This window comes from Ruditapes philippinarum, unplaced genomic scaffold (assembly GCF_026571515.1).
Source record: "Ruditapes philippinarum isolate M1 unplaced genomic scaffold, ASM2657151v2 ctg1593_1_1_1_1, whole genome shotgun sequence".
NCBI lineage: Eukaryota > Metazoa > Mollusca > Bivalvia > Venerida > Veneridae > Ruditapes > Ruditapes philippinarum.
The window spans coordinates 365,593-382,500 of NW_026854843.1; the positions used below are offsets into that span (position 1 = coordinate 365,593).

Here is a 16,908-nt window from a genome sequence, read left to right on the forward strand (position 1 = left end):
TAATGTACATAAATTATAGACTTGAGTCCGGTCATAGGTGAAAAAAAAAACAATATAATCATTATTTTTAAGCTTTAATTTTTTGCTCAAGCATTCCAAGATGACCAAGAATAGGGAGATCTATTGCACTCATGCAGGTTTCAGTGTCTGGGTCAGGTCACACTTTGGTTGAGTTTTTTGTGCAAGTTGGTATCTCCAAAAGTAATGAAATGAATTGATTGAAACTTTACACACTTATTCTCTGTGATTCTCTAACATGATTAACACATAACTCTTGAGTTACTTTTTTTACAGAGTTATGCCCTTTTTGTTACTGTCAAGCATTGATTACAGTCGAGCACGTTGTCTTACAGATAACTTTTGTTATTTCAAAGCTTTATGTTATAGAAAGGATTGCTTGGAAAGATTTAATATGTTGATATGAATGTTCAATAAATTTTATATGTTTTTATAAAAATATTTATAAATGTATTCTTCTTTGCGCATTGCTTTAAAGTTTGTTTACCTAAGTGTTGACAGTCATTATTTCAATTTGTAGGGCCTAGTCACAATTTAGCATTGCTATTATATACATGCTTCAAATGTCTATGAATGTTTTTGTTATAACTTATTGATCCATGTGTTTCACTGCATTTACATTTTTGTCTCTCTTAGGTAAGTTACTTAACCCTACTTTATCATATCATGGGACATTCATTCCTGAGTGGTTACGGCCCCAACCCACTTGCCCCTTAAAGCTTTGAGTTCAAATCCTGCATGTTTGTCTCTCTTAGGTCACCCTATTTTATGTTAACAACTTTTTTTCATTCCTCAGTGGTTATGGCTGTTGACATCAGCCCACTTGCCCCTCAAAGCTGTGGGTTCAAATCCTGCCTGGGACTTCTGATTCTTTATGTGAGGATGCAATTCAGCTAGCTAAAGGAATTTCATTAATTATTCTCGGGTGCCTGTTGTGGCCTGAAATAATGTACAGAGGGGTTCATCCTCTGCGAGATGGAAAGTCTCTATACGACCAGTGAAGGTGTTTGCGTGACTTAATTAAAACAAACAAATTACTGGTAGCATGACGGGCATTGGTTATATTGTGAACTATTAAAGTATATAGAGGATATTGAATGAGTGTAAGTTCAATACTGAATTTATTGCACGAGTTGAATAAAATTATATTATGCGAGCCTCTGGCGAGCATAATATTATTTTATTCAACGAGTGCAATAAATTCAGTAATGAACTAACACGAATTTAATATTCTATTTATCACATACCCAAAATAAAGACCGTTTAAAGTGAAATAAGAGTCACTTTTCATTGACGCGTCTATAGTATAACGCTAACATTTAGCGCGTCTTTACACTATGTTTGTATAACGCTAATGACGTCACGTCAAAATATATGCACGGCCGTGCAATACCATATTTACGGAGTCGCAAAATCGGCACGGGTGTGTGATAAACTGCTTTATGTCTAAATGGTATATAAACAAATTTAGTTTCTTTTATTTATTCATTCCATTATTAAGTCATTTGTTTTGTTGTTTCACCATCTATCACATTCTATCATTTGTTTTTCCCTCCATTAATGTCGAGCTAGACATGGTGCTTGAAGTCTTGCCAAATGGCTTAAGTTCTAATATGTGTGCCCTTGCTGTACAGGATACTTCCTCCACATTATTGAAAAAGAATCATTTCCACATATTATTGTTATTTATAGCATTTATGTTATATTTGGGGCATTTGATGTTTTAGTGTTTAAATTGTCTTTGTGAATGGCCAAATAGTGATATTCTGAAAAAATCCCTGATTTTCGGCATTACAGTCATACTTTTGCAGAATAACACCACTTGGTAGAAAAAGTATTTCGTTGTTGCTCTACAGAAGTAAAATTTACAGTAAAATTTATAGAGAAATAGAGAAAAACACAATCCATATAGAACGCCCAAAATGACAAAATTGCAAAATGTTCCAGGCTTGGTTTGATGGACAGTACTTGGTTTGATGGACGGTACTGGAAAAGCGCAAGTTACCTTCCACGCGCAATGTGGAAACAAATGTAGTGTTGTTGTGAAGAGGTGATTTCACTTCAGGGAGTCACTATGCAGAGGTTGCACTGTATTTGTAATTTTTAGTATGTTAATGTAAAATAAAAGGTATGAGTGCATTCATGTGACTTAATATATGATTGTTAAGAAATTTGTTTTGATACTTTAGAATACACATGCAATTTTATGAAATAAAAATTGTTAAATATGAAAATGTTTACCTTTGTTTTTAGTTCACCTGGTGACTTTGCTGACCTCTTCGTGTGACGTTTTTGTGACCAACTGTTGTTCTGATTGAGTTCCCTATCTTCATTCTAAACTGGCACAGAACTTACATTGTTCGCTAAGGGGGAGTTCTTAGAGAGAAAAATCCATCACCATAATGGGCCAGACACTTGCTATTAGACACGTAGCATGATCTGGTGGTCTCCTAATCAATTTGTTCAAATGTTGTCTTAATTGATCACGCCTCAGGGGCCACTTACTACACACTAACGTCTTTAGGTTTTTCCAAATTTCCAACTTGCACCCATGCGAATATAAGAAAAGTTTTAAAAATCCCTTTGTCAAAAACTGGTTAATTTAAAACTGTGATCATTAAAATCTTAGCATCAGATTCATTCCAGTCCATATAATACAAGTGGCATATTGTAATAAGTAGCAACAACTCAATTTAACCATGATTTGCACGTGGAAGTACATGTATAATATACCGTTGGAAAGATTATTGATTTTCTAACCAACAGTTTATTTTCGCACACTTTGCACGTGCATAAAATTTAAACATATACCATTTAAATACATGTGGTTTTGTATACTGGTTGTAAACTGGCCTTGTTGCAATGTGATTTGAGAGTGGAGCAATATTTGTGGGTTATTGAGTAAATGCACGAAAGAAATAAATGAATCTAGATTTAGTTTATGTAAAAAATGCCCTCCCATATCTACAATTGCCAGGTGGGTTTCAATGTGAACAATTCCCGCTACCTCTGAAAAATACTTAAGCACTGCCAAAGCCCTAGTTGATGAAGATGCAAGATATACCGTGACGCCTGAGATAAACTGTCACAGGGGGTGAAACGTGGCTTTATTTATTTGAGTCCGACAATAAACTCAGAAAGGTGAATAAGCGACTAAGAGAGTAACGCCTTATTTATTTTTTTTGCTTGATCAGAATGGATTCTGAAGCTTGAAAAGTGTGTACATTGTGAATATTTTGAAAACATCTACTAATCATTTTTCACAGGTATGACTTATTTATAAAAACGAGCTGCCGTTGCCACTAATTAAAATATGCCACTCGTATTAAAATTTTGAGATTGAAGATCTTGACCTTTTGGCTAACTAGAATTGTTGTGCACTGATACTGGACACTGCATGACCTTAAACTTAACACTATGTGACCTACTTAAATATTGCTCTCATATTAAGACCATCAGTAACATTTGGCATATTGCATTGAACTTTGACCTTGAGTGACCTTGAACATGATTCATTGACATACACATGTTCTTCTGTATTATCGTCTATCAATAGTTTCAGGTGAGCAAACTATAGCCATGATGGCTCTCTTGTGTGATATATTTCCTGTTTTAATCTTACCGGTTCAAGACATAAGGATTTTGCAACATTGTTCGTGTAATATCTTTTTGCATGTTACTAGTACTGATCAATCAATTCTAGAAACAGGCGAGAAGTTGATTTTATTACAATATGATGAGGTCTTTAAAGATATAAGGAATACGTTTTTACGGCCATAATATGTTACGCAAGCCTCTTGTAAATAGGCCGTGATAAGGTTATGAGCCTCATTTTCTTTTCAGGGAAAGTTTCCGATAAAAATTTGATAATAATATAGCGAACAATGTATCATTAATATACTTATAAAATATTTGTGATGCTCAATTAAATGTTCACAGATATGTGATTGTAACATAGACGCCGTAGAAAGAACTTCCATCTATACTTCCCATTAAATAATGATTTTACCCTACAGTCTTGTCCTTTGAGGTCCCCAGACGGGAAAAGGTCGTGATTTGAACTGATACTATCAGCATTGCTTCATACATACGTATGTTGACTTAAAAATTGACGACAATGATTTCAATTGATTTTGACAAAGATGTAGGTCCCAGTGGGGGCAAATACTTGAATCGGGTTCGAATCGAAATCAAACCTTCGTAATTTGTTTGACATTTTTAAAGCTATTCGCTCGGAGTTGAAAACTATCTGAAAAATACAGATACTGTGCATATACCATGGTAGAATTCAGCCATTCAAGAAAGCAAGCTGAAGGGTTTATTTAAAACGGCCTTTTATAAAGGTTAAATATGTTGTTCTTAGATAAATCGTTTCATATTATTGTCAAATCAAAAGAATTAAGGTGGAAAATGAAATTTGCCGACGATAAAATACATAAACAACAAGGCCTTTGGTACCTCTAATCTACCGGTCAGCTCTATATTTAATATTCATTTTCCGACTATCTATATTTAGAAACGAACGTCATTATCGCGTTATAAATAGTTTTGTAGAAGGCTTACAGTGATATGATTTACTTTTCCAAAACAAAATTATTGAAATACTTAATTTAAAACAACACATAATTGTTTTTTCCAACAGAAAATAAAAGCTGAAGGCCGCTTTAAAAATGTTACGCATTTTAATAGTGAGATATTTATATTTATTGTGAATTATTACCGATAATTTTGTACATATATATTAATCGCAGTACATAACAATAAGTACATATAAATTTACCTCTGTCACGTGGTACTAGAATAACCGAGATAAAAGAATTCCTGATTTTAGGCATAATCCGATCACAAGAAAGCGGACTTGTTTCCGAAGCAATACATCAAAAATACATGTACGAAAGTTTCAAAGCGATATTTCGACTTCTTTGAACTATTTTTATGTTTTTAAAAAGAGATTTAGAAATATTAGTAAAACGGTAGATTTTCCATTATATTCTCGAGGTGTGGTGCTTTAACGGAAATATTTCAGATGAAGCGTTGAGACAACTGCTTTATTTTATGATTGTCTAGGATTGACTGAAATTTCCAAGTTCAGTTGGACTTGCTTTCTTCAAAACCTGATAGATCATAAGGACTAATTCAAAAAAGTGTAGATGGCGTACTACATTTAAATATGTTTCTACCACCATCATGTGGCTTTCAGAATTAATGATACTTTTGATAATTGGAGTTTTGCGAGGTAAAAAGTTATTTATATTTTAGGTATATATTTGATTATATGATTGCTTTTTTCTGACAAGTTTTTCCCTTTAAATTGCAATTCAAGTTATATTTTTTTCTTAGATTTAATCATCCAAAATAAAAAAATATTATCCTCCGTAAGAAGTAAGAAAAAAAAAACATATTTCATGTGTCTTTAGTTAATAAATAAACATTTAAAAAAAAAAAGAAAAAAAAAAAGGCAAAAACGCTTTTCTTAGCTTTCGACATTTCGTCCATTTTGTATTTTTTTATGTTTTTAATTTTGGATACAGAACGTTACTCAATATCAGGACAAACAAGCGGTTCTTAAATTATATAAACTAATGCACCATTGCACGTGATATCGATTTCGAAGTAGCGGTGAAGGGGGGAGGGGGAGGTCGCTGGAACTCGTCGCAACCCCTAGATTTGTAGTCGGACAGTCTTACAACGTGACGAATGCGTCCGCTTTACAGTGTTTCGCTCATAATCACATTGTTAGCCGCCTTCTAAACCGTTCATTATCGATAATCTAAAATTGTAACTCTAAGAAAATATTTATTTGATTTTATTTTTCTGGCGACACGTAACTGGTAATTTAAATTGAATTAATTATTTTCCTCTAAGATAATGAAAACATGGCAGCATGACGTAATGATAATACAATTACAAGGAACGAGTAAAACCGGGCCTTGAGAATCAATCAATATAGAATAATAATCATATATTTAATAAACTTCAACATTTTGCAGGAGGGCCAGTTTTACAACCAATATTACAATAAGGTAAACAGTTGGGGGCAAATACTTTATACTTACATAGACCAAATCATGGTGGTTATCAATAAATTATTTTCTAGACGGTCATGTTTTCAATTACGAATTATTTTTGTTATTGATATTTGCCATTTTGATTAAATTTTAACAATTCACATACATTTACAACAGACGTCATGATTATCCAATAAAAAGCGACGTTACAAACGTTCAATATTATAAGGACAGGTTATATGGCCGTATATAAACGGTTGTTTGAATAAATATTAAAAAATATAAAAGCAGCGACGTTACAAACGTGCAGTATTATAAAGATTGTATAAACGTCACGATTATCCAATGAAAATGACGTCACAAACGTGCAGTGTTCTAAAGATAATATGTACGTCACGAATTAACCTTTAACCTGCTGTGACCGGAAGTGTCACTGGTAAAGAGCCAGGCCATCTTGCACATCATGCAAGACAACGCTCAATATTTTTTTTCAAGTTCACATTTTTCTGTTGTAATCCCTTGAACTTGAATAGACTCTTCCAGATCCAATACAAGGCAAATCCATTAGGTTAAGGGTTAATCAACTACGAAATTAAATTACGTGATAAGTAAGAACCAATCATTTTACTACAAATAGCTTGCCATGGCAACGTAGACCCAACTTCTGACGTCTACAAATCTGTGCTAGAGAACTACAACCCTGCCCTTAGACCGAATTGTGGAGATGGTTCTTCAACACAAGTTAAAATTGGTATTGCAGTCAGACAAATACTAGAACTGGTAAGAAATCTGAATTGCTATTTTATCAATTAAGTGTTCAAGAACTGGTAAAGAATCAATCTGACATTCTGTTTTATCAATTAATTAAGTATTATAGAACTGATAAGAAAACTGAACTCCTATTTTATCAATTAAGTACTCGTATACTGACAAGCAGTGTAAGCTTCAATTTTATCAATTAATTATATGACAACATTAGTAAGAAGTCTGAACTTCTATTTTATCAATTTCTCTACTTGTAAAAGGGTTGATAAACGAACAGCATGAATTCTGATCAGACTGCGCGGATGCGCAGGCTGGTCTGGATCCATGCTGGTCGCAAACGCATTATGTTCGTTTTGTCGTGACGCGGCTCATATTCTTCTTCAGGACGAGCCGTCACAGATTCTCACCACCAACATCTGGGTCAGACTCGTACGTATATAATGAAATTTGTATTTTAATTTTTATATTTTAAGTACATGTATTATTCTGTTACATGGTGATAAAAATGTGCAGCCAGACCGGGAATTTTCTCAGGGTTACTCTGAGCTACATACAGTCACGGTCCCCCATTAGGCCCCATATGTCACAGGGTGAGGAAAATGTGCAGCCCAACCATGACTCGAACCCGGGACCCTCTAAGTAATAAAATCTACAATATAATAAAAATTAGCTAATTTTGCGTTTATTCTTTAATTAAATGTGTTTTCTTCCTTAAAAGCCGTGATGCAAAATCTATATTAGACTCAACTAGCTCTTCGTCCAATATAGGTTTTAAAGCCGTATACTCGTTCAATATTTCAGTATTGTACTCAATAATGTATAATTACCTTGTAATATTACATGTTAATAAAAGGTTCTTATACATGAACTTATATTTCAAATTATTCATGCAACTCTTACGTATAAATTTCTAGTCATGGAACGATTGCCGATTGAAATGGAACACAACTTCCGGTGTTTCAAGCTTGACTGTCCCTTATAAACAAATCTGGACTCCGGACATTACTCTCTACGACAAGTAAGCGTTTATACTTCATTCTGTTTATCATTATAGGCTGTTACTTTCCCAATTTAATACATTGTATAACAATTTATATATTTCAATTTATGTGTGTACAAAAAGATTTAAAATTTGCATATACCTACAAGAATTTTTCGTTTCTTTCTCTTATTTTTCCTTTTTTTATATAATTTTTCTTCTTTTTTTTCTTTTATAAACTTTGTATGGTACCTTCTTTTAATAAAGGTTTTATTATTATAATTTTTTGTTATTATTATTTTTATTATTATTTTATTGTTATTGTTGTTGTTATTATTATTATTTATCAGATTATTTATTTATGAACGTTTGATGTACATATATAGTAGATCTTAAGGACTATCGGTCAAGTTTTCTTAGGACTGAAATCATTTTAAGCGTATATTTTATTTAAACTTTGCATTGTTAAAAACTATCTTGTCAGAAATATGGGGGTCTACATTCCACAATCTCATATGAGTTACCTTCCCTTGCTGCTTTTTGATTTTATCGGTTAGATATATATATTTTTTACAGGAATGTGATATCAATATCATTCCCAAAATTTAAATATTATTTACAATTATATTATAAACTATGATATAATACATGTATATAGTTGGATTTTGCTGATGTTGATTATTCTCGTAAATATGTTATTCATTTTGCTTAAAATTCATTTTCATTCATATTTTTAATGAAAATGTAAAAAAAAATGCAAAGGCAATATATATATATATATACACACGTATTGACTAAACAAATTGTCACATTTTTTTCCAGCGCAGATAATGTACTTGGAGGTGCAGAAGACTACAGAGCGTCTATTTACCCAGATGGTTCTGTATACTATTATTTTCCGAGCGTAGTTGCTTCCCTTTGTAAAATGGACGTCACTTACTTTCCGTATGACACACAGATATGTAAGCATAACGGAAGCTTGCATATTTAAGAAAGAAAGTTATTTAATAGATATTTACGTTCTATAAAGATGAATGTATTGTCCTTATATCAACTTCAAATATCACTGCTGTGCACAAAAAAATTATGCAGTGACTGGTGGCGAATAAACGGCCAAGCATTTGAATTATTAAAACAAAAATCTTCGTGTTTTTTTTTCTTTAACTAAGAATTGAATCTATATATTATACATTTGTTTGAATTATTGTACACTGAAAAAAATGTATACGTATAATTCATATCGTATAATTTATATATATAATTTTTTTTTGTACTTTGTATTGTACAGCTAAAATGTTACTTGGCGATGAACATGTATATGTCTCTGCCAATATTTTTTTGTCTTGACTCTGACTACCGCACTTAATAAAAGGTTTTTAGAAATACAATAATATATGAATGCGTATGGGTTAAATATCCTCCTCTATTTTAAGGTCCATTGAAGCTTGGCTCGTGGGCTTATTTCGGTAATGAGCTCAATCTGACATTACGAGATGGTGAAACTTCTGCGGATGCATCTACATACAAGGAAAATGGCGAATGGGAAATTGCTGGTAAATGACAGTATATTTGATTAAATTTTGAAAATTTCCGTCAATTAAAAATAAGATTTGAGCAAGAAAATGCAGAAACATCGTTTCATTCTTTAAAGTGCCACAGCTCAGTATAATATTACCAAATAATAATAATAATAATAATAATAATAATAATAATAATAATAATAATAATAATAATAGTAATAATAATTTTAACGGTTAAATTACTAGCGTCAATTATGTGTGTGTATGATATTATTTCGGCATATCTGACATTATAGTTTAATGGAATAATCAAAATACTAAATATCCTCTATAATTGCTTTATAATTGATTTCAGGTGCCCCAGCAGTTCGCCACGTCACGTACTATTCGTGTTGTGTACATCCTTTCCCTGACGTCACGTTTTACGTAACGCTGAAAAGAAGACCGCGCTTTTATCTACTGAGTCTAATGTTTCCGTGTATATTAATGTCGTCAATGGCTGTTCTTGGGTTTCTTCTTCCGCCCGACTCCGGCGAAAAGGTGTCGCTCGAGATAACAGTCCTGCTGTCGTTGTCTGTATTCATGCTTGTTGTCTCAGAATCAATGCCGCCGACGTCAGAAACATTTCCTTATATAGGTTAAAATTTACACACCTCTTACATAATATTGCTCTCAGTTTTGACAGTCATTTATGATTCGATTAGAAACAAGGGAAATAAAATGTTGTTTCAAATGTATTTATTTAGAAATTCTTTTCGTATATTTTCGTAATTGAATTGTCATTTTCCTACTATATAACTACTTAATTACTTACTTACTTTATAATTACTTACTATTTTTTACGGAACCTGAACACATTTGACTCTTTGTTTGGATAAATTCAACGAAAGTGTTTTTAAAAGAAAAAGAAAAAGAACTGTTCTGGTATTCATCTAAGAATTGTATTTAATAGACCATCTTCATCATATACAGTCTAACATTTAGGAAGCAGATGACAATATTATCGTTATATCGTTATTTCGTAAAAAGCGAAAATTAACGAAATGGATAAAACTATTTAAAAGCAATTAACATTAATTTAAACTGTATTCCCGAAACAAACACAATGCACTTTTTTCAGGCCTGTACTTTACAAGCGCCATGGTACTGGTTTCCTGGTCATGTTTGATGACCGTGACGGTACTAAATCTTCACCACAGGGGAGGTAGCGGACGCCGGTTACCAGCTTGGGTTAGGAAAGTGTTCCTAAAGTGGATTGCTAGGATACTGTTCGCGCAACCATTTCAAAAGGATGATGATGAAAACACAAATGTATTTTTTAAACGGAATGTAAGTATCTAATATGTTACCACGTTTATGTTGATGCTTTTAAAAGAACTGATGGTATTTCTCTGACAATTGCACTTGATGCTCCTCAAAAATGAGAAATTAAAAATTTTACATGTTCTTATATTTGTGTTACAGAAAGTGGAAGATTCTAATGTATTTTCGGATGAGGTGAATATCACAGACTTGGAATCAAAAATCGCGGTTGATGACGAGTTTTGCAACGATCATTTTGTTCCCCGAAACCGTTCCAGACGACACTCTTCGATAAAGAACATCCGTCGGAAGTCGATGTTTGCTGTTCCGTTAGCAAACGCTTTCGTCATGAACAATCGGAACAATCCGATTTCTACCGAAGATTCACGATCAGAAGAGATGAGGGTTGTGAAGTTACAACTTCAGTGTATAGAGTCGATCCATGATTATTTTAACAGACAGAAGCAGTTTGATGAGGTGGCAGAAGAATGGCAGAATCTGGCGAAAGTTCTGGACAGGGTGTTTATGATTTTGTTCTTTGTATTCCAGTTCAGCACAACTGTGTTTATGATGGTGAAAGTGTCGGGGGACCACTGACTCTTAAACAAGTGTAAAATTTACGTACTTTTATTGTGCATTGTTAAAAGATATTCCGTGTAAGCAGTTCATTAAACTTTTACAAATAAATGTTCTTGATTAGACCATGCTTGCTCCGAATTGACCAATTACAGCGAAGTATTATCGTATAGCCAACGCTTAATCGTTTTCTACTTTATACTGCCAATGAATAATTTTATCGCCTGATTATAAAAGAGGCACGAGGTTCTTAAAAATTGGTGTTACAAATTATGCCTCAGAAATGATTACGATTATTTCTTTGTGGAATGGCAAAGCTATGTTTGGTCTGAATGAATTTAGAGCAATTTAGATGTAAGATGCTTATCACATGCTGAAAGCCATGCTGAATGTTGAAGTATTTGTCTTTAAATTAGAAAACTGTGAGTGAGTTACAACGCATGTGTTTTTTTGTCAATCAAACAAAATACTAATTTACTTTATCATTACTAATGACTAAAAAGCATAAGAAGCACTCTATTTTATGACCAATAAGCACCGTTTAGGCTTCAATAAGAACAGCAGCACACAAAAATGCATCTGGTATTTTATTAACATCTTTAGATTGTTATAAATGAAATCATATATAAAATCCATGAAAAACAAGCAGGGAACCCACATGGCTGGTAAAGGTCAAGTCATTTTAAGTACCAGGGACGATTGATTGACCTTACGTGACTAACTCCTGACCACTTTCTGTACGGATAACAAACACACGCACGCAGGCACACACACATGCAAGCACGCCCACACTTGTAAGTGTGAAAAATTGCATATTTTCGTCACCTGTGTGTGGATCGACGAATTTACATTGTCCCACTTTTTTACACTTTTGAAGTATTTAAAGGATCTAATGAGGCGGCTTAAGTTATCTCTTTTACTCAAAGGGACATAGCCATATCTTATTGTTAACATTTTAATTCATTTATTTTACTCACTCAACGAACGATACTGAGTAGTACTCAGTCAATAATCAATACTCAAGGAGCACTTCTCATTCAATAAACATCACTCACTTAGCACTAGACTTTCACTGAAAATCAATCATTTCACACTTCTTACTCATTTACTATACTTGGTTAACACTACACCCTCAATGAACTATACCCTACTGATTAATTCTCACATCGATGAAGGAAACTTAATAAGCATTACACTTTCCACTTCACTGAGCAGAACACTACTCATTGCTCACTCCCTGATAGGCCCATTATTCCTTACAATTTTTTCTTTATTTTTTTTATATCTTTTTACAGTTTAAGTTTAAAAAACATACTCATTTGCTTCAATACATGAACTATCTTTTGCGTCTATAGTTCTGTTCACAATTGGTAAAATTACGAGGGGTGTTCAAATATGAATGCAACTAGGCCAATATCTTGCTTTTATAACCACGTTTTGCACGAACTATATACATCTATCGGATAGATGGTTGTGTAAGCTTTAAATTGATACAATGCATGTGTAAATCACTTTAGTCTAGGTTCGACAATAGCTCGATTAACGCTATCTACTCGTGTATACTAAAGCTAAAATGGTTGGGAAAAGGTCTCCTTTCATTGTCCAAATACTCGTACGGTCCTATATCAAGAACTGCTGTATTCTTGATATACAGGCGAAAAACATATTTAACAAAATATGTCGTGTTTATGGTAACATCATCTGTCACACGGTGGTGTAAGAAATTTAATCAGTAAATATTGCACCTCATCCACGCTGTCCAGAAAAACTGTAACTTCGCCAAAAATGGTTAAAAACTAAAGGATTTGATTGCTGCTGATATAAGATTTGCAACTAGATATATAGCTAAATGCGTTGGTATCTCTGAAGGAGCCGCTCATACAATTCTCAAACGTGATTTAAAAATGAGAAGGATAAGTGCCAGATGGATACCCAATCTCCTTACAGAAGAGCAAAAACTTGCTCGGGTAAGAATTTCCAAACAATTGCTGAAACAGTTTCCTAAATGCAACAATCGATCTTTCGAAAATATCATCACTGCGATGAGACATGGGTTCTATTTATGACTTTAAGCGAAAGATACATGACAAAATATGGGCAACCAAAGGAAGTCAAAGATCTTGTATAGCAAAACGCACCATGAGCGTTAAAAAGGTCATGTATGTAATTTTCTTTACCAATCAAGGTCCTGCTATTCAGATTAACTGTATCAAAGGGTAAGTATGTCAATGCCAAGTTTTACAAAGGCATGGCCTTCATAAATAAAAGAAATATTTTAAAAACCGTCGACAAGCAAATGGTCTCCATGGAGTGAGGTTGTTGCATGACAATGCTTCGTCACACAAAGCGGGCATTGTACGAGAATATATGAAACAGGAAAATGTTGTCGGGCTTCCTCACCCTCCTTATTCGTCAGGTCTTGTCCCTTGTGACCTTTTTTTTATTTCCAATGCTCGTAGAAAATATCAAACGCGAAAAAATCTCGGTTCGGATATTTTCCAGTGTCTGAACAGTATACCTCGAAATGATTATGAAATCGCATTAAAAATTGGATTAAAAGACTAAAACTTTGTATATCACATGTAGGTGAGTATATTGAAAGAATGAGATACATGTAATTATTTTAGCACTGTTTAACCACTTCTGAAAATTGACCAAGTTGCATTCATATTTTAACACCCCTCGTAATTTTGAGAGTCAAATACTACGTTGTTTACTTTATTACTACCTTTACGACACATAAATGCATGTTCAGCGCCACTTTATTTAGTTGTCTAACATCTAACATGTCCATTATTTAAGCATTATTGAAGACATGTTTGACATTTCTTAACAATTTAAAAAGTATGTATTTCAGCAAACAGTCATCGGGACTGGTGTTATATAAGCAAAAAACGCTTCCTCTAAAACCGAAGAAAAATTAAGTATCAACAGTAGTTGGGCTGAAACAATTTTCTTACTTTTCATGCTCGAACTGTATGTCCTGAAGACAGGCAAAATTGTTTAAAATGTAGCCTCCCCAATTTTACCGAAACTGTAGTAACACAACCAATAAAATATCATTAAGTAAACTACAAATATATGTACACCGCTAATGAAAGTTTATTTAAACTTCCTTGTTACAATTTACTTAACGGAAAGTACCGAAAAGTTTCATTTGACATAGCGCACGCGCAATAATCGTTTAAATTCGCCACTAAGGAAGTTTCAGTTGTGAAATTAATAAACAAAGTAAAGATTTTTTTCTGTAAACTTATTCTTATTCTTTTTGGCCGTTGGAGTTTGTGAAAGTTACATACAATCTTACAACTATCGTGTGTCAATTTTGAAATACTTTTAAGAGTATTTGTGAAAAAGTTCTTTTGTATTATCAATAATGAAAGGAGTATTTTCGTATTTTGTCGTGTTTGCTCTTGCCTTGTTAAATGGCAGACCAGCTAATGCTATACCGATTATATCTACTCTTTCAAAGGCGGTCGAAGTTGTTTCATTTGGAATAGACGTTTACTCGTTTTTTAGTTCAATACTAGGAGGAGAAGACGATGTTCAAAGTACACCGGCACCTTTCGAGTATGACAGAATAATAAACATGATATCGGAAAGAATTGAGTCATCGGAGGAAACTATTATATTTAAAATTGAACTTCAAGCATACCTATCAGAATTACGTGAGGTTGCCCTGACTGTCAAACAACTGCTTATCGACATGGAATACATAATTAAAGCAAAATCTAAGGAAATCAGAGAGGAACAACAAAAAAGATTTCTTAAAAGCTATGAGCTACATAAAATAAAGATATATAAAATCAAAAGTCTCCTCACTTTCAGAGTTCCCGTATCGGGAATTTCCAATACTCTATTATCTCTTATTGCAAATGAATTTAAATGTGGGATGACACGTCTTGAGGAATTCCAGAATTACTATATGACACTCGTTTCTGATGTTGTCGCACTGGCCCTGTTAAATGAAAGACTTTCAGAGAAGAGTCTTTATAATGAAACATTAGCAACTTGGGAAATTGCAATAACATCTCTGTTTGAGGACTTTGAAGAGCAGAAAGATACTTGCAAAGCGAAATTCTTTGAATTAGTTAAGAAAGATTTCGAGAAAACAACTGATCCTTTACAGATGTTCGAAAGAAGCAAAACTAAATATTCCCACAAAGCAATCGATGTTCTTTTTCTGAAGGGGGCTTATTGTATTTGGTATCGGAAGAAATATGACAACATCTTAAAAAGGAAACAAGACAAAACAATGACCTTTGCAGTTATAAATTCCGAAGACAATTTTGTTGCAGTACGTAACAAAGCACAGTATTTGAAGGTAACATTAAAAGCTAAATTCGATAATTGCCTGGGAGACACTGACACAATCCTTTCTTATTTGGATACTTTAGGAGACGATTTGATATTATGGCTTATGTTTCCACAAGACAGAGCGGCCGAATTCAAAATTCTGCTTCACAAAAGTAAGTTTTTAATCCATTACTTTTGTCTTTATTTCTAATATCATATCTCGTTTCATTATTAGAATGTATGATTTTCTTCATATTATGCAACATTTGTACATTTATCATATATAGTGTTTTACTACAACACATATCTCAAAAAGCAGGTGATTTCTTTCCATGAAGAGGTAATTGAAATATAAGGAAAACGTTATTAAATCGAAATATATGTTACATTGTTTGAAAACATGCTTAAACCAAAATGTTTCAGCTCGATTTCTTAATAAGCCCGTGCATAATATGCAAGCTTCAGAATATCTGACCCCATCTTTTAAAAAGTTCTTTCCATTGTTTCTTCATTCAGAACAAACTCACTTTTTTACTTTGGGAATATACGCTGCTTTTCATTTGATGACACTTAAGTGTCGTATAAAATGTTCTTTGAGTATTGCCGTTTGAACAAATATATGAATAATGCTTTTTCAAATATATCTTCGTTTAATTTTTAATTTGTTTCACAGTAAGCATGTATCTTATTTATTTTTCTTGTTGATTGATCTTTAGATTCCCAACTTTTGATAATTGGCCATTAGTAGTTTATGTTAAGACTAAACTCTCCTTTAATTCTTTTTGGTTATCACATGTGACTTATTGACGTATTATCTGTGATATTGGTTTCATAACCTCAGATCCCCTTTCAAAATAAATTCCATTTTGTTTAGTTCCGCCCGTTCTTTTTTCGTTTAGGGCACAAGGATTCTTTTACTTGGGGACCATACGATTCATTGAATGGCACTACTGTGTCACATTGAAGGTTCCATGATAACCCCCGTATGAACACATCTGCGGATATTTCTAAATTCAAAATTGCACCATTTTCGTGTTAATGTTGATTCTGCTTGAGCCGGTGCTAGGGGGCGTGGACGGTAACTTGCACTTTCCAGTTCGTTTCATGAACAGGCTCAATCAAAACGAGCCTGCAACATATTAAATTTTGTTATGTTTTGCTTTCTTTAGGGATTCTGTATTTCTCTAATTTATAGAAGTAAACTTCAAGTGCTCACCTTTGTCATATTAGGAAGGTAGAACTACACAGATTATTTATTTGAAAAATAACGCCCCTCCCTTATAAAAAAATTAATAAAAAGTATATAATATATGTACAACTGAATAATTGCAATAATAAGGAAACAATCAGGTATAGAAATTCCAGTGCTTGTGTTAATCAGATCGTATCAAATTTCATGTTACCCCCAGATTAAGTCACACAACTTCGATTATCAATAAAACAA

General features: G+C 33.2%; 1 protein-coding gene across 1 annotated transcript; it reads left to right on the top strand.

The window, feature by feature from the left end:
- The first annotated feature begins 5,137 nt into the window (after positions 1–5,137).
- Positions 5,138–11,291, top strand: LOC132741258 (neuronal acetylcholine receptor subunit alpha-10-like). Its single transcript, XM_060729387.1, has 9 exons — positions 5,138–5,254; positions 6,664–6,806; positions 7,176–7,220; positions 7,706–7,809; positions 8,593–8,732; positions 9,204–9,323; positions 9,646–9,927; positions 10,411–10,619; positions 10,755–11,291. The coding sequence occupies exons 1-9, from the start codon at positions 5,206–5,208 to the stop codon at positions 11,187–11,189; spliced, it is 1,527 nt and encodes a 508-aa protein (XP_060585370.1). The 5' UTR covers positions 5,138–5,205; the 3' UTR covers positions 11,190–11,291.
- Positions 11,292–16,908: the final 5,617 nt, after the last annotated feature.